The sequence below is a fragment of the Pogona vitticeps genome, chromosome 3, assembly GCF_051106095.1.
Source record: "Pogona vitticeps strain Pit_001003342236 chromosome 3, PviZW2.1, whole genome shotgun sequence".
In the NCBI taxonomy this organism is placed as follows: Eukaryota; Metazoa; Chordata; class Lepidosauria; order Squamata; family Agamidae; genus Pogona; species Pogona vitticeps.
The window spans coordinates 174,465,261-174,484,456 of record NC_135785.1 but is presented as its reverse complement, the minus strand read 5'-3'; the positions used below and the strand labels follow the sequence as shown (position 1 = coordinate 174,484,456).

Here is a 19,196-nt window from a genome sequence, read left to right as displayed (position 1 = left end):
TGCTGTTATGAGGTGAGCCTTTGGATGAACAATGTTTTGTGATAGAAGCTTTCAGTGAGTGATGAGATTGATGAAGGAAGTTAGTACGAAAAAGGTGCAAAACCATACCAAAAATGGCAGTGAAGCTAAAACAGCCAATGAAAGGAACAATAGACATGGGACACATTGACTAAAGATATTTCTGTTTTATTTTTAGGAATGCAGTGGAAGAGAATAAAAAACTATATGCGATTTATGACACAAGGTAAGTAGCAAAGATAATTCTCTCTAATTGTAATGATTACTATTAGATAAAGTATGACAAATACAATTTGTAATACAAGTGAACACATACTGCTATATCTATGACCACATGCAGCTCTACAGTAGGGACAGAAAGAATTTCAGCTGGCTATGTTTTTGCAAAGAACTTTTAAAAATTTGCAGTTTTCTTTCTAAATCTGAAGGAGGAAACTTTATTTTTAAAAAGGAAATTAACCTTGGGGAAGTAAAGCTGAACATTGTTCAATCCCTATTCTGCAGACATAAACTATGCTGCATATACAAGCATCATTATTTTTAATAACAGATTCAAGCTGTTAACTCCCTACTAGTTTGTCAGGAAAAAATGGCTACCCCAAAACAACTGAGCTTTTTCAACATACTTCAGGACTCCCAGATTAATCAGATGAATAACCAGGACAGAAATTGGTGAAAAAGAAAGAAAGAAAGAAAGAAAGAAAGAAAGAAAGAAAGAAAGAAAGAAAGAAAGAAAGAAAGAAAGAAAGAAGCAGGCAGGCAGGCAGGCAGGCAGGCAGGCAGGCAGGCAGACAGACAGACAGACTCATCCCTGAGACCAGGGCTGAAGATAGAGAAGTAAGGATATTTTAGAGTAAGTCATCTAATTTCACTGAGCTAGAACTTCTTGTCTGATGCTTTACATGAGCCCTTTCAATTTTTTGTGGGAGAAGAGAACATACTTCAAGCATAGTGAACCTAAAATCTACGGCCTGGGAATTCCCCAAAATGGTCAAGAGAGAACCATCACTTTTCAGATTGAGAGTCTATTGATTAAGAGCAGCTGTAACATGGAATTGTAGGGTGTCAGCTGTAGAAATGGAAAACATATAAGAAGTGAAGAGAGTAAATTGATCTACATTATTTGAATTGAATCTGAATCTTTATTGAATTGAATCTGGATATGATTCTGTAGCCAACAATGCAGCCACCTGACATGTGTGCTATCCAGCCCGAACCTAGTTAGCTTATTAGAATAGCATACAACACTTTGTCAAAGTCTTTTCTGAAGTCAAGATATATTATGTCCACAGCATTCCCACCCTCTACCAGGGAGTTACCTGACCAAACAATTAGATAAGGTTAATATGCAGGATTTGTTATTGAGACATCTGTGTTGGATTCTAGTTATTACTGCATCATTTCCAAGATACCAGCAGAGTGAGTGTTTTATAATCTACTACAGAATTTTCCCTGGGATTGATCTCAGGCTGACTGGTCTGTAGTTCCCAGATTCCTTCTTTTTGCCCTTTTTGAAGAAAGGGACAATATTAGCGCTCCTTCAGACAGTTCCTTCAATACTCTTGGATGCAGTGAATTCAGCTCTGGAGATCTGAAGTCATTCAAAATAATGTATTCCCTGACTATTGGTTTATCAATCTCAAGCTGCAGTCCTGTCCCCTCCATTTGTACTACACATTTGCCTGGAGGGTGATAGACTGAACTTTGGGGAAAGACTGGGCTAAGGTAGGAATTGAACACATCTGTCTTTTTCTTTGTCATCTGTCATCATTTTCCCACTCCCACTGAATAGCTGAGCCACTATTTCTTTTCTCCTACTTTTGCTATGCACATACCTGAATGCATGCTTTCTTGTTGCTTCTTGGACTCCTTTTCCTGTTTAGGATAGCTTGCCATGGAACTGTACCTATCTGGGTTTATTAAAATTGGCTTTTCTAAAATCCAGCACACATGTGGCTATACTCTGATTTTGTTTCCTTTGAAATCAAGAACTCAAGTAGAACATGGTCACTTTCCTCCAGAATTCCCTTTATCTGCCACTTCTGCCACCAAGTCATCTCTATTGGCTAGAATCAAGTCAAGGATAGTTATGTCACTACCTTTTCCTTCCACGTTTTGTAGGAGAAAATTATGAGCCACACAAACCAAGTTTCTTGGAAGGGCCATATTTGGCAGAATTCTCTTCCCAGGGTATTAGGATCATTAAAATATCCCATTCATGCTACCGTATTTTTCCATATATAAGACAATACTTTTGTCTAAAATCTTTAGACTAAAAATTGAGGGCTGTCATATGTAGAAGTAAGCTGGGGAGAGAACAAAAACAAGTGGGAGGAGAAAGGTGATCCTGCAGCGCTTTGATCCCTGCTTTCCCTTCTACTTGCTAAGTGCACAGAGCTTAACAAGTGGGGGGAGCAGGGATCAAAGTGATCCTGGAGCACTTTGATACCTGCTTTCCACTCCACTTGCTACTTGCTAAGCCCCCTGGGGCTTAGCAAAAGGAGGGGGAAAGGGATCTAAGCATCCTGTGGCTGCACAAGGGGGAAAGGGATCAAAGCAATCATGCAGCCGAGGAATTGTTTTGATCCCTTTCCCCCTCCTTTTTCTAAGCACCACTTAGATTTCTTAATTTTGGGCTAGAATAGTCTTATACATGGGGCGTCTTATACATGGAAAAATACAGTATATCATGTCTCTTTGAAATTGCAATTTATTTTTCAAAGGTTTCATCTGGATCTTCTCCTTGATTGTGTGGTCATTAGTAGATTCCAACTATCATGTTCCTTTTGTTTTTCAACCTAGTTATATTAATCCAGATGCTCTTGATGGGACAACCAAGCTCGTCCATCTGTATTTCTATGCTGGAATATGTATTTTTGACATGTACTGTGACTCTATCTCCCTTTTTATTAATTCTGTTCTTTTGGAACAATTTTTATCCTTCAGTTGCTGTATTCCAGTCATTGAAGGCATTTAACCAAATTTCAGTTATCCCCATCAAATCATATTTATCTTCCTGAACTAGGATTTCCAGTTCATCTTGTTTGTTTCCCATACTCTTGCCATTTGTATATAGACATTGGAGATTGTGTGAATTGTAGCCTGCTTTATTTCCGACTCTTCTTTTGAAAGATTATTACTGGGCTCCAGTAGAGGTGTTCAGTCTGTTCCCCTTATTGTGCATAAACCTTCATCTATCTTTACCTCCAATCTTGTGTCTCCCTCCCACTTCCAATTCAGTTTAAAGTCCACCTGATGAAATTCTTCATTCGTCTTTGTAAGGTGCAGCATGTCCCTTGCCAGCAGTCCATATTCCAGGAATATCTTGAAGGGAAGGCTCCTTCTTCATTGTACCATTTGGGAATGTGTTTGGAAGAAGTAAAGGACATTTTCCCCCTTTACCACACATCAGAATCACTCTTCTTCTCTCTTTGTGTTAGGGCTGGGCGCAGCTCTCTCTCTCTCTCTCTCTCTCTCTCTCTCTCTCTCTCTCTCTCTCTCTCTCTCTCTCTCTCTCCCCATTTTTTTCTTTTTTGGTCTGCTACCTTCAGCATTCTTGACCTTGGCCATGAAGCCTAAGAATGATTGGAGTTGCATTTCAGCAATATGTGGAGAACTTCACTTTGCCCACCCCATTGCTCTGTAAGTATATGCATTTGACTACACATAAGGTATGGGGAGAGACGTTGAGAGAGAGAGCATGAGAGAGAGTGCACAACAAAATCTTTGTATTCCGGAATGGCAGACGTTCCTAAACTTCAGCACTCTAACACAGCATCACAAAGGAAGGCCTTGCAGTGGAAAAGAAAAATAATGTCATTTCCCTTCTTCTTGCTGCCAACTCTCTCCTTTGAGAGGCCTGAATAACAACACTCCAAGACTCCTGTTCTTGTCTGGCACAGAGAGGCTTGAGCACTGAATCCATATGAACTGTGAATTACTACAATATTTTATTGGAAGTATGTGCAATATGTTGTTTCAGGCGCATGTGTTATACAGTATACTAGATTTTACTGTTGCACCGGTGCCAGTTAAGTAGAGCCCAGTTCATGTAAAAGTGAGCAAGAGATGAAACTCGTGTGAAAGGCTGAAGAATTAATTGATTATGAGAACCTGAAGGAAGGAATAAAAGTTCGGGAGAGGTGACACCTTTATTAGATCACTAAAACAAATCCTTAGGCACAAGCTTTCATGATTTTTTAAGATCAGTTCTTCAGACATGAATTAAAATCTTGTGGAGAGTGTAGAAAAAAGTATACATGAATGTCCCAAAACTTCATGATGGAAAAGTCTGCTGGGCAAGGTCAGAGCTTGAGAGCGTGTGTGTGGTTAAATGTTTCCTCTGGTAACATGTGTTTGCATTTTTCCACTCAGGTATTAGGAGAGGAGGCAGACAGTCCCTCAATGTATCCCTCCCCACACCCATACGACTGATTTAGAAATCACCTTTCCTTTTTGCCTGGAGGTGGGTGGAGAACAGCTACACTGAAACTAAGCTGTCCCCACCACAAAGCTGAGACGCATTTTGGTTAACTCGCCAGGCAGTAAACCCAATCAAAGCTGAATTACTGTCGAATTTAATAGGTTGCTGGAGAGTTTGCAAGCAGATGCTATGCTCAGTTTCAGTCCAGTAGATGGGTTGCATTCCAGCTTGCTTGATGTTCAAAATCCATGTAGTATCCTCAATGGATATATCATCCGATGTTCCAAATAAAAGGAGCGATTGAGAGAGAGAGAGAGAGATCGCTGTGTGGTCCATTGCACAAGAAAAGTTCAAAGGAAGTGATCTCTTTATTAGACCACTGAAACCAAACATTCAGTATGGGCTTTCATGATTTAAAACATTACTTATTAAGGCACATGTCTAATTCTTATGGGAGAAGGTACAAAAAATTATAAATGAATGTCCCAAAATTTCATGATAGAAAAGTCTACTAGGCATACTTCTTAAGGTGAGGTCAGAGCTTGAGGGAGTGTATGGTTAAAGGCTTCCCCCTGGTACCATGGGTTTAGAATTTTCCATTCAGCTATTAGGTGAGGAGGCAGTGAACAGATGAAGTCTCAAATGATGAGACATCAAAATGTTTGAAGATGTTCAAAGATCAGGCATCAAACATGTCACTCATCACACTCATCAGTTGTAGCAGTTTTCAGAGAGGTAGCTGTGCAAGTCTGTTTCAGCATGTATTCCCCAAAACAAAACTAATATGAAAGTATTGTGGTTCCTTTATTTCAGCATGCTTTTTTTGTGAATTACAATCCAGTTTCTTCAACACAAAGGAAGTATACACTCTCATATAAATCTGCTGGTCTTTAATGTGCCACATGCTTTCATTTTTTGTTGTTATTCATTCATCCAATTATTCACTCATCTGGCTTATCTGTGCCAACCAAGCAAGGATGACAAGAGACTAGCTTTTTTCCAAGGACAAAAAGTGATGCCAAAGTAGTTTCCCTCTTTCTTTTTCCCCATTTGGGTGGAACTTGAAAACAACTGCTGCATTCAGCTAAAAAAGAACCTGCCCTCTTTATCCCCTTAACAATCCTGGTGAGAGACTGACTGTCTCAAGATCACCCATAGAATTTCATGGCTCAGTCAGGATTTCGATTTAGATGTTCCAAGCTCTAGACCAATGCTTTAACTGCTGCAACCACACCAAGAGGAAAAGGAGGGAAAGAAAGAAGATCTGGGGTCTAAAGTAGAGGTTTCACGAGAGGAAATGTTGGTCCTGTTTATATTACAATGCTTTCTCTCCATCTAAGCGATCTCCTTCGGAATGTATGTCTCCAAAACGGAAAATGCAAAGGAAGCCATTGTTTAAAATTCCAGCAATCATTGTGATAACAGTTGCGCTTCAGTTTCTGCAATCAAACATTTTATCTACTTGGGGGAGTGCTCTTTTTAGATACAGGATCAGTGTCTTGGTTATGAAGGCCTTAAATGTGATGAAGAGTAATGTGTTTTTATTCATAAGAAAAACTATCAACAGAAGATTTTTTTTTCTCTGTCCAGAAGCTTTTTCAAAATAATTCTGCTTTAACCCACAGGGTAAAATGTATTCAAATATGGAATTGTTGATAGGATACAATTTTGAGCAGAAAACTGTTACATAAGAATTAAACTTCTCCCTTCTCCCTCTCTCTGCCTTTGCTCAACATGCAACTTCTTGAGGCTGCCTTCGGTGTTAAAAAAATAGTGAAAAGATGGGCACAGCTACATATTGTGTCTAGTTTAGTCCCAAAGGCGGGGGGACGACCTCCAAGAATTTGAAAATGATGCTAGAGTGCAGGTGTGCACGTGTTTTAAAATCACAGCACATGGCTATTCATAGAAGCTGACATTTGCTTTCTTCAGAACTTGTGCTTGTGAGTGATAGCTTTTTGGCAACTTACCAAGATGGCATTTATAACATATTGGCTTATCAGACATGGTGATGCCTTACGAAATCTAAAAAACAAAAAATAAATGTGAGTCTGGAAGACCATCAGGAACCTGATTCTTGATTTATCCATAAATAAAGTGTGCAGCTAGGCACGACTCCATTCTACATGCCCAGTAATATTCTGCATAATAAAATTATGATACTGACACCTGCCTTGCCATATGCTCTCTAGAGTATATGAAGTCTCAAGTGGAAAATTCCACATTTATGATCACATAAATATACGACTATGCCACTGATTAATTTCTGGGACATGAGAAGCAAATGCATTGTTCATCAACAACCGTGGAATTACCATAAATGCAACAGAAAAATGATAATAATGAAATTACATAAAAGAATTTTTAAAATAGCAGATTTAATAAGTAAAATCAGAATCAGTAACAAGCTTTCCTGGAAGGCCACTTTGAGAAGAGAACAGGGAGTGGTGCAGTGTTAACTGCATGTTAAGAGCTCTTTCTCCATCACCAGAATTTTATATTTTTGTTATGCAAGACTTTAAAAGCATATCAGTGGTCAAATGATCAGCAGTACTGCATTTTAAAATCCCATTTTATATCACCACTGTCACCTTTCAGAGTGACCTGCCAGTAGCTGCGCTGATGCAGAAGCTACACTCTCTACACCATTTTAGGTTGGTGTTCAGGGAGGAGTTCCTGGGAGGCAGAAATGAACCATCCCATCACCCAGATGTAAAGCTGAGCCTTGGACCACTCTGATGTTGTGAGCCCAATTTTTCAAGGGGAGTATACCATCAGGAAATGGTTGAATTCCTATTCCAAAGTCCATCTTCTGGACCTCAAAGTCTTGCTCCCAGTATAACCTTTCCCAACTGCCCATTCAGTAAGATGAGAAAGAGAAGACCTTTTTTTCTTTCCCCTCTAATATGGTAATATGGTTAAAAGTTGTAGGAGGCAAGACCTTTTCAACACAATTTATTGTGGAAAGCTTTGTCCCCATGACATCCAGATTGCTCTCTCTCTCTCTCTCTCTCTCTCTCTCTCTCTCTCTCTCTCTCTCTCGTGCTCGGTCTGGCTCCCCCCCCTCCCAATTGAGTGGGACAGACATTTAAACCCAGCACGTTTTGCTTTCTCAATATACAGTATTTTGTTTTACTTAAAAGATACATTTTGCTTCTGGCTGGATATCTTTTTGCTTTACTGTATGAAATGGTAATTTTGCTGCCATGCCCTTTGAACAAGAAAAATAAGAGTTCCTCACTGGATTTAAATAGGCAAACATTTTATGCAGTTACAAAAAGGGGGTCTGCATAGTAGACATATATGACTCACCTAATTTACTCCCACCACTCAGTGCAGGCTTTACAAAACTGAAGGAGGAAGAATCATTAGTTCACAAATGTTAAGTGCCAAGGATGTCCACTTGCACCCATACCTTCACACAGGTCCTACAGCTTTGTATTGGTAAATGCAAGCAAACAATAATCAAAGGTTCTGTCCCCTGTCTCCCATAGCCATATGGCCTTAGAGGAGCAGGAGGAAAGAGATCTTCCTTCACTCCAAAGAGAGAGAGAGACAATGAGAGAGAGAGAGAGAGAGAGAGAGAGAGAGAGAGAGAGAGATGTGTCAGGATACTTACCAAAGTAACATGAAGAATTTACTCAAGGAGCTCCACACTGCCTCTGATGGCTAACTGCAACATTACTACCCCAACTACCTTATCCCAAAGCCAGGGTGGCCTAGGTGCTGCCTTAAGGGACAGAAGGATTTTTTTAAAAAACAAAAAAACAAAAACGTACCCACTCTTCTACATGCCTCCTCAGCTGCCCCCTTGTTATGCCACACAGAATGAAGGGGAGGTGGGTGGATGTTGAATCTGGCTGGCAACCAAGAGAAGAATGCAACATGATTTGAATGTCCTCCCACCCCTTCTCTGCACACAGCTCCTACCTTTCGCAGATAGTCTTGCATTCTTGACTCTCCCTTGAGCTTGAACTCAACCGTTTTTGATTTGGGCCTAAGGTGAGGCTTGATGATCCATAACTATGGCATGTTATTTCCTCCCCCACCCCCCAAAAAAGCTTAATGCAATTCTGACTACTTGTTGAAAACTCTTTCGAGGAGGGAGACAGCCTCCCTTCCCTTGTGAAGGAGTTCTACAATCAGGGTGCTCTGTGGCTAACAAAAAAACAGGCCCATCTTCTGTTCCCTTACTCTCTGCTCAATATACAACAAATTTCAAACTAAATTGGCTGGCCATTGAGTATACATACTAGAAGCATATATCTTTTTGCTTAAAAAGATTTGATGTTCTTAAAACATAAATAACTTTTTTTAAGGTGAAGCATGGATGCTTGATTTTCATTTCCTTTGGGGATATTTAATGTTCACTATAGTGCTTCTTCTTCTTGCTTCTTCTTCTTTTCTTTTCCTTCTTCTTTCCTTCTTCTTTCTTTCTTTCTTTTCTTTTCTTTTTTCTTTTCTTTTTCTTTCTTTCTTTTTTTGGAGAATCTTGCTCTGTATTTGATATCTCTTTTTCACATCAGGACTAAAATTTGCAGTGGTACATACAGCTTTTCTTGAAAGTGCAAGGTTTTGCTTTTAATTTTTCAATTTTAAATTTTTCCTTAAACTTAAAACTTCATTTACCCTGCCCTGTCTTCTCTGATAACCTTGATCCAGTTTAATACCTGGGAATGACAAGCAGACATCTGGGATTACAAAGCAGCAAGATTTTATTTTCTACATATAAGACAAAACTGAGAAATCAGTGGATTCTATTTATTCTATATTTTTCCCCCAATAGACTGCTGTCTAAAAGATACATACCATCTTGTGTTCAGACTTCAAAGAATGTATAATGCATTATAACTACTTGAAATTTCTAAAGCATCACATAGAAGAAAGAACTCAGAGAAACAAGTAAATGTTACTTACCCATAAATTGAATTTCTCCTTTCATGAGCTCTCAGTGAAAGACATTTCACAACAAACCTTAACAGAAGATGTAACCTTAATTAGATAAATATATTACACATTTTGCATAAGTGTTGATTTGTTCACACCTTGTACTTATGTCCAATTTGCCTATATAGGGCTTAGAATGTGATGATGATGTGTTTCCTTAATTAGATGGTGTCATATCAAAATAAATAATTCTTTAATCCAAGAAACGATGGATTTTCAGAGGAAGCCTAAAACACTTTTAAAAAGACGAACCAGGCCAGATCAGATTGAAGGCCTGGCTAGTCTGACTTCCTGTTTCCATAGTGGCCATCCCCAAGCCTATGGCAAGCCCCCAAGACAAAAGTATAATAGGATCTTTCCAATTTATGTTCTGCACCAATTGGTGATGAGAGGCCTGCTGCTTCTGATAATTGGGAAGTAATATGTAGCCACCATGACTGGTACCCATTTTACACTCCATGTATGTGTTTCTCTTTTAAAACTGTCCAAGCTGATGTCTTTATTATGGTGGATTCTGCAATTTAATGGTGGGTTTTTACAAAAACTTCTTTTCATTGTCTTGAATGTTCTACTTTCCATCTTTGGTAGATCACCCCAAACTCTTGTGTTAACTCTAGCTATAGAGAAACATGTTTTTTTCTAACCCCTTCCTTGAGATAAGGCATAATATTATCCATCTTGCACATGATCCTCACCCACACACACATATATATTTTCTGAGCCAACACCCACCTCCAAACATTGTGATCTTATATCTCAGGGAAGCTGCTTCTGTCCCTTGACAATTTAGATAGCCGTTTTCTGCACGTTTTCCAGCTCTACAATTTCTTTACTTTTTGAAACATGCAGTATGTGAAACTCCGGGAACAGTCAAGTCATGGGAAATTACGTTAATTATGTAATGGGTGGAGAAGTATTTCTTTCTTTCTTTTCCCCTTCTAAGTGCATGAGTACCTTCTGGATTGGCAAGGTTTAAACTTTGCCAAGTGTGGTTTTCCCTGACCTCTCCCTCCATTTTTCACGTGGGCAATAAAAAGAATTCACATGATGCCCATCCAGTGAGGTCCATCACATGCTAATCAGCGAGTAAAAAAAGAAACCGAGGTTTTTCTGAATGCTAGAAATGACATTCAATCACTAGGAGATTATTGAATGAATGGGGAGTTCACTTCTTTAACACAGGTTAACCCTCAGCTGAACTTTGCTGCAGGTTAGCAGAACAGACTTGAACACTGACCCTAAAAAGTTCCAGTCTGGGGTTTAAGTCAAGAATGGCAAATGATTATTATTTAATTTATTATATCTCAGGAATAGAAAAGGAGTATTGGATTTTAAATTTGAGGGTCTTGAGTTGTCCTAGAACTGGTGCATCAGTTCTGAGAGTGCAGCTGATGCTGTGGTCACTATCATATCATTCAGGGGTAAGGAAGTCATGGCCTTCCAAATGTTTTGGACTCCCAGAATACTCATCTGGCATAACCCATAATAAGGGATTTTGAAAGATGGGAGTCCAAAACATCTGGTGACTCAGATGTTCTCAGACTGTAGCAACCACAATGTTAAATATCCACCCTGACATTTGCATGTCTCTTTATCTGATCCTCACCAGTTCATGGACAACAGTGACATTAGTATGGTGCAGTGGTTAGAGCATTGGATTTGGGCTCAGGAATCTGAGAGTCAATCCACCATTTAGCCTTGAAGGTCACTGTGGTCATCAGACACGATCTCTCTCCCTGACTCACCGCTCAAGATCGCTGTAAAAAGAAGGGGGTGGGTGGGAGGACCATGAACCCAAACTTGAGCTGCGTGGGAGAATGGTGAGATATAAATGTCAACAGTAATAAGGAAGGACTTGAGAGTTGGCATCACTGCCAAATATAAAGGTAGGCAGCAAGAGAGAGAAAGGGCACATGCTTTTGAAGATGGAGGATCCCTTCAAATGGCTGACAGTGGTGGAGCTAGAATGGTAAAAGTCAAGAACAGAGATGCAGCCAGATGCCCAGAGCAGACAGATAAGTGGGACAAACCCTAACGGAAGCTTTTGTACCCAAGGGCCCCCTTGGATTAGGAGGAGACATGAAGTCAGTGGATGGCATTTATTGCTACAGCGGGTACTGCGGATTCATGGTTGGCTGCACTTCAGTCACCAAATATTCCAAAGTGTGCCTGAAAATACTACCCTTGTGGGGATTTTGTCCTCCGCAGGACACCCCTTGGTCAACTGACAGGTGGTCACCACCATTCCTTTAAGGAAGAGAAATGAAGGGGTGGACTGATGGGTTAAAAGTCAGAGAAGAACTCTGAGGCAGATGTCCAGGGCACTGCTTTGCAAAAGTAGCAGGCAGACACACACGCACACACACAGTCAGAGCAGGCTTCTCACATTTTGCAGCAAATTAAATGAAGTGAAATAATTCATTTTATCAGGTTAGCTGGACTTCAGAGTTTGAAATGATCTAGCTGTTGTGGAAAGGGGGGGGGGGCAGGAAATTACTGTGGTGCTACTTGAGCTGCAGGGCCGGTCCTGCCCTTTGTCTGTAAGAGGCTCACCTCAGGCAGCACCAGATGGAGGATGTTAGGAAAGGGCAGCAAATTGTTAATCACTTACTTAGCAAGTAATTATTTATTCATGTTGCAGGGTGCTTTCACTGTAAGTAGCTGCCCTATATGCTGCAAGCACTTGGCTGGATTTAGGTGCCTTCAAACACTCAGGGTAGCATCGTTTTTGAATCTATCCTTCAAACAGGAAAATGTCACGCAGACTATTAAAAGAAAAGAAAAAAAGGAGCATGTGAGCAGAGGCTTAAAAGCACTTTGTTTTTTCCACATGCAAATCTGTAGCCACCCTATAGTTTAACTCCCAGGCCCCGGTCGCTGTGGAGGGGTTAACATGTCATTTTGGGGACTTCCGACGGATTTGGAGCGGCCTTGTGGCGGGATAAAAACGCCACCCGCAGCTACCCGGGCCAGGAAGCAGTCACCAGGCCCGGTTCCTTGGCAGCCTCCCCTTCCCGCCATCCCGACCTGGGAGTGCGCGGGAAGGGCCCCCTGAGGCACCTCTATCAGGGCCGTCTTCACCTGTGGCTGCCGCCCCCGCCGCCTCCTGCCCCGCGCCTGAGTTGGCGCCGGGCGCTCCACCAGGCTGTGCGCCTCAGAGCTCAGCCGGGCTTGGCTCGGTCCGCCCGCCAGCCCAGGAGCCTCGGGCCGAGGCAGTGGCGGAGAGAGGAGGCGAGGGCGGAGAAAGGTTGCGGAGGGAGCGGGGTGCTCCCAGAGGCTGAGGAGGCGCCTGCCGCCCGGCGAGAGGTGTCCTGGCAGAACACGCGCCGGGGGTGCCTCTGTGGCATGGACGCCGTCCAGAACCGCCCAGAATCTCCTCGGGAGAGAAAGAGGAGGAGGCGCCCCTTGGAGCCCCACGGCCGCGCCTCGCTAGTGCCCTGAACGGCGAGTCAAGAGCCCCAAGCCGCGCAGCGTCCTCCCTCTCCGGGCAAGGCAGGCGGCAGACGACCGGGAGGGCTCCTCCTCGAGTGTGCGCGCGTTGTGTGTGCTGTGGGGGGGGGGGGGAGAGAGAGAGATCAGGGGGAAAAAGAAACCCTCCCCTCCGTATCTCTAGCTCTGGCTCTCCTCCCCTCCTTCGGAGCTTCGCAACCGCCTCATGCGTCGGCCAGGCGGGAGGGGGGCAGCGTCGGAGGAGGGGAAGGATCGGGGACTGTCGCCTTGCCTCTTCCTCAGCGGCTTTCGGGCAGCCGGAACCGCACGCGGCGGCGGCGGCGGCGGCAAGAGAGAGAGCCCGGAGCGGAGGGATGTGGGGCTTCGGGGGAGGCAGGATCTTCGGCATCTTCTCCGCTCCTCTCCTGGTGGCCGTGGTCTGTTGCGCCCAGAGGTAGGAGCGGCGCCTGGCGGGGAGGCGAGGGGAGGCGAGGGGAGGGGACACGGACAGACGGAGGGAGGGAGGGCTGCGGCTCGCCGAGGCACCAAACTGACCAGAACAATCCTGCCCCCTTCTCCAAACCCCTTCTCCCCCCCCCCGGCGTGACCCCCTGCTTTTCTCTCCTTCCTGCTCTGGCGCCTCTCTGGCTTTCCTTTCCTCCCCCTGCTCCTTTCCGTTGTGCTTGATTTACTCCCTCTTCCTCCTCGCATCGCTTCTTCACTTTTCTCTCCCTCCACGATCTTTCCTGACTTCTCACCCTTGGCTGCCCGCCTTCCTTCCCCACCTCCTTTCCCCTCAAACTCCGTCTTTTCTCCGTAGTGTAAACGATCCTGGAAACATGTCCTTCGTGAAAGAAACTGTGGATAAATTGCTGAAAGGTTACGACATTCGCCTCAGACCAGATTTTGGAGGTGAGAGATCCTGTGAAGATTCCTTTGAGTCCTCTCTCTCTCTCTCTCTCCCTCTCCCTTCCTCCCTCTGTGTGTGTGTGTGTGTGTGTGTGTGTGTGTTTCATTTCTTCCTTTTCTGTCTTTTAATTCTGTGGTTGGGTGAAAGTCTCTTTGCGTGTGTTTTGTTTTTCGGGGGCCTCCCATAGAGGCATGTTCAAACATGTTTCTAGCAACTATGTGGAAAAGTGACACCATCTCCCTGTCCTTCTTTAGGCCCTCCAGTCAACGTTGGGATGAACATAGACATTGCCAGTATAGACATGGTGTCTGAAGTCAACATGGTGAGTAATCTGGGGTAACTTCAGCACGGAAGTCGCCTTGTTCTTGACTTCAGGGTTTGAGATTTGTTCACAAATCAACCAGTCTGTGTCTTGGTTTTTGGAAGCAGAAAGGGCTAGAATGTGTTTTGTTGGCGATGTTAGGGTGTGGGATGTTGAAGCAAAGGCCCTTTCAGCAGGACAGTAGCTGGTGGCAGATGCCTCTTAGTAGTAATACCCCACCCTTATCACCTGCATGTATCTGTAACAAACGGAGGGATCAATTAAGAAGAAACTACAATTTTCTTTTTCAACATCAGAGGTATCCCTGGCCTTGTTATAAACAGTACCTTCCTAAAGATGTTTTATGATTCTGTGCTTCTGTTCTGGGTTAGGACCTCTTGTGATTTGAGAAACTGTAGTGCAGCAAAAGCCAGTATTATAATGGCTGGCTTGGGTGTGCCATATGCAGTCAGTACTCTTTGGATGTGGGTGTTCAGTTGATGGCAGCAAAGTAGACTGCATGCTGAAGCATACTGAAGGGAATAGAGCCAGATCTTTGAGAGCTGTCTCAGGTGCTGAAAGGAAACTTCTGTTGCCCAGATGCATCTGTTGTTCCTGCTGCTTGTTGGGCTTGCAGATGTCACCACGATCTGAGTTTTTAAACTGGGCTGCCTTTATTGTATGTGAAAGGAGCATTGCACTGTCTAAATCATGACCAGGTTATACTTAAAAAGCCGTGTTGCTTGTCACCACTGTAGCGTGTGCAACATTTTAAATAGTATGTGCAAATGGAAATGCATGGCCTTGCTGAAAGGCTAACTGTTATAGCCTTCAGTTTTCTTTAACGTCAGTTTCATCATGTGTGGACTAACAATGTAATGCTAGACATGTCCGTTCAGACGTAAGCCCCACTAAATTCAGTGGGACTTACTTTCTCATAAGCGAATGTAGAATGGAGGAGATTGGACTTCTTTAAGAGTCTATGGGTCACATAGTCTGTCATAAAAACAGGATAAAATATCTAATGGGTTTCCTTTTGTTGTGTTTTATTAAGTTTCAAATAGGTTTCATTCAACATAGTCATCTTTTCTGTAGCTTTTTGGTGATCCAATAAAACTGTTACTCAACCCAGAACTTTGTTTCTTATAACGCATCTCTTGTACAGTACAAATAAGCTGATTCTTTGAAGATATTATGCCTTTCCGCATCCCCAGCTGATTCTGAGTTTCAGATTTAGTATGTTTAAAAGCAAGAAGCTTTTTAAAGTATTATATGATAGTGTAAAATAATCTAGAAGGCAAGAATTCTTATTTCCTTATTTCAGGTATGATATTGTTTTTTAACAGGGTAATAATTATCTGTCCTGGGAAAATACCAGTTGTGGTCTCTGCTCACTTCCAGTATGCAACATTTAATACTGTGGTCCTTGCCACAGTTGTTTGGAAATAGCAATCCTAAATGAATCTAAGTACTTCGTTACGGAGCTAAGGGTCAGTTCAAATCTCCTCTATGTCTCTTATGAGGAGGGCAGCCATGATCACCTTGCACATATGTGGCTGATGGAATTCCATAGCTTGCCTCCTACACAGCCTGGTTTTCCAACAAGGATGGACTGGTAAACCACTTCAGAGCACTTCACATCTAGGAAATTCTGAGAGGGGTCATCTTAAGTCAGAATTTACGTGGAGACATATAAGTACAGTAAGTAATGACCCTTGGAAATGAAGACGTGCATTGTACTTCTCAGGTCTATACTGTATGTATCATTCCCCTTATCAGAAACAGACTCCTGTTTATTTTAAAGGGCATTACTTCCAAGGTGTTTGTTTAGGGATACATTTTAAAGTTTTGACAGCTTGACCCATTTTATATATTTCTTTTGAGTGACTGTTCTCCAACTTTAGGAAATGCTGGTGTATATTTTCAGGGTATCTTCTCTTGGAATTGCTGGAAATCCATGCCGTAGCATAAGAACAACTAGCTAATGTAAACATTCTGAAATGTCAGTCTCCAAATGAAATAAGCAGGGAAATGGCACTCACAACAGTTGTTTTATAAAACAATGCAACTTGTTCTATACCCTTAGCTACTGACAACTTTGGGCAGAGCCAGATACTGCATTTGAAGGCTCAGAGCCCCAACCTTGTGTTTGCAAAGGCAATGGGAATTACTGAGCATTAAGACAATTATCACCTGCAATACTCTCCCTAAAGTCTATTGCCATCTCTGTAAGACACATAGATGAATTCATTTCCAGTCCTGTAGCCCAGCTGGGGAAACATTAGAAACTTTTGGACTCAGGACCCAACTGAAGGATAGGAAACATATCTTCATAGTCTCCCTTGCAAGTGCATCAGTTCTAGCATCAATGAGGGCATTTTTCTGTTATGATACTTAGTTCCATTCAGCATTCATTTTAACTATGACAGTAAAACAAAAAATGGATTGATAGATCAGTTGTTCTGGAGACAGAGATATGCCCACTGTGATACAAATATTGTTGTATTCACTCTTAAGATGTTTGGTCCTTGATCCAGTATTGCTTAGGGATGCTCAGATGGCAGTGGTGACATGTGGTACTTTTCCAACAGCTTTGGCTGATAGGCCAGCTGTGGTCTTTTTCTAGAGGACTATCTATACTCATTTATGTATTAGCAACTTGCAGATCAGCAAACTTGAAAAGCATCTTGAACATTCAGTTGGTTCAAACTACAGCCTGAGTATTTGTCCAGCATTGGTCGAAAGAAATATCTGTATATAGCTTGTTCTATTGTACCTATACAGGCTACCTACTTGTGCCCAGGTTCTGTTCAGGATGCAGATCTTTTAAAGCATTGAACTGTTTGCAACTTAGATGTCTTAAGGACTTCCCTCACCCATACAGATGCAGAGCTGGGAGGGACCCTTTGCATCATCGAATCCAGCCCCTGTCAAGGAGGCACAGTGGAGAATTGAATTCCCAACCTTTGACTCTACAGCCAGATATCTAAATCACTGGGCTATCTAGTAGTTCTTAATCTTCAGAATTTTCAGATTGGCTCCATTTCTTTTTTTGTTACTTCAGATTTTTGTGGTGGTGGTGGGGAGTATGCATCTGTAAGATGGTGGTGATGAACAGGTGACAGCACAAACAATTCTGTTAAGTGGCTAGGAGCTAAAGAAGAATCCATGCCTTGGCAAAGCACTAGAACTTGCACACATACAAAAGCATGATGTGGTCATTCTGTCTCTGAGCTCTCTGAAAAGCTACATTCTAACCTGATGCGGGGGGGGGGGGAAGGACCCTTATAAGATGGAACCCTACACATTTCCCAGATGTTCCTAGATAAGAATTAAAATATCTTTTTTGTTTTCCTAACTGTGTTGCTCACTTTTTTGCTTGCTGCACCACTTCTTAATTTTAACTCCTTTTAGGGGACTCTATTTAGAAACATTTTTTTTAAAAAGGCCTATTTTTTTAAAAAAAAATCAAAATACTCCCGTGACATATAAATATTACTCATCATAAAAAAAGTAACCACAGTGATTGTTCAATTACTTTGCAAATGCAATGCTGTTACACTCTTGTTAACAAAAAATGTAATAATAATGTGTAAAGCTGACATTTGTGGGCTCTGACAAAAACAAATAAAAAAGCTACAAATTGACTGTTTTTAAAAGTTATGGGAAATTGGTTTTTCTTAATCTAAACAAGGATACAAACTATTCTTCCATAGACACATTGTTGTGGTTGTGGGATATAGTCACAACAAACCCAGCGCACTGTTTTCATGTCCTGTTTCTCACTATCTACAAATAAAAGTTTTGTCTGAGTTTTCTTTTCAAAGACCCAGCTGTCCATGTCCTCTTAGGACTCACATTCTCAAGGTGTCCCCGTGTGCACCTGAAGAGACAAGCAGAAAGAAAGAGGATTTATTTAATTATCCCTTCATTCATTGTCCAGTGTCTTAAAGAAATAACACATACATTTTTAGACTCTACTTAGGGGTTAGGCTGTTATCATAGAATACTAAAAAATATTGCATCCCATATCACAGATAAATTAAATGTGTTTTGGCAAATTATGGGTCATATGATACTTTTACTGCATCAAAAAGGTAACGAATAAGGTAAGCCCTCGATTTCTTCAGACCTCTACATTAGGCGAAGTTGGTTTAAAACTTACGGTTCTAACGTAAAGTCCAAAAGTTAGGCTGAGGTGATAGCTGTGAGAGATGCAATCAAACTGCCAGGAAGGGAAAAATGAGTTTTAGATTCTATATGAAACAGAAGTGGTAGGAATATTAATTGGCAAACTACCCATCTCTCTGAAGACAACTTGCCCCTTCCCCCACCCAGGAGATCTACCACATGCCTTGTGTATAACCATAGATGACTGTTGTAGGCTTAGAGCAGAAACATATAGCCTTCATGTCAGTCTTTACACCAGCAAAACAGGAGAATGAATTATATGTTGCATTAGGTTAAAACCTTACAGACAAATTGGTAGTCCTGCCTTGTAATCAGAACAGATGGAATCCTCATTGGATTGCATCTCCTGGGAAAGCATCTTGCATAGCTGCAGAATTTCTTCATGGTATTTCCAATTGCAAGTACAAAAAATATCTGCATGGGCCTTTCCTGGAAACAAATGTCTAGGTTAGTCAGTTCCTTTATTAGATCACTAAAAAGTTACAAAGAAGATGAGCTTTCAATTTCTTCAGAACTCTTCACAGCAAAGATTGTATCATGCTTAAGTATACTTAGGAGGTCCCAAAATCTGGCCATATGTGATGTCCTTGGCCTCTGTAATTGGATTGCTGTGACAATTCATGCTGCGATAGACGTGTTAGCATTTGGGTTGTCACAAGAGTTTTAGTTTTGCTTTTCTGTTGAAACAGACCAGCATGGCTACTTTTTTTTTTTTTTTGAAACTTTCAGGTAAAAAAGGATCTTCTTGGGAAGATTTTTCTGGTTGAATTCTTCTATACTGTCCATGTTGCCTTAGGACAGAGGGGAGCAACTTGCAGGGTTTTGAGGTCTGCATGTGGCTGTCCCCAAAATTTGGAAGGCCAAAGTCATAGAATTGTAGAATCATTGACTTGGAAGGGACTATCAAGCCATCGTGTCCAGCCCCCTGCTCATCTCCAGGCTCCCCTACCATCCAACCATCCCCCCCCAAAAAAAAC

General features: G+C 41.9%; 1 protein-coding gene and 1 long non-coding RNA gene across 4 annotated transcripts in view; one reads left to right on the top strand and one right to left on the bottom strand.

Moving 5' to 3' along the window:
* GABRB3 (gamma-aminobutyric acid type A receptor subunit beta3) overlaps nt 1-19,196 on the top strand; it is a 241,534-nt gene that overhangs the window by 106,961 nt on the left and 115,377 nt on the right. The window contains exons 2-4 of one of the 2 annotated variants that reach the window (XM_072994443.2): nt 197-244; nt 13,638-13,729; nt 13,982-14,049. In XM_072994443.2, the coding sequence (XP_072850544.2) occupies nt 197-244; nt 13,638-13,729; nt 13,982-14,049 (208 nt within the window). Of the gene's footprint in view, nt 1-196; nt 245-12,918; nt 13,272-13,637; nt 13,730-13,981; nt 14,050-19,196 lie in introns of those variants that run through there. The other variant, XM_020796780.3, reaches the window with a different exon arrangement.
* On the bottom strand, nt 154-12,903 carry LOC140705751 (uncharacterized). Of its 2 annotated transcripts, XR_013543513.1 has the most exons (4): nt 12,449-12,903; nt 12,000-12,153; nt 9,359-9,415; nt 154-9,111 (listed from the first exon to the last, which is right to left on the bottom strand). It is a non-coding gene; the product is annotated as an uncharacterized LOC140705751 (long non-coding RNA). The 2 variants fall into 2 exon arrangements; XR_012085241.2 differs by having other exon boundaries at nt 12,000-12,495.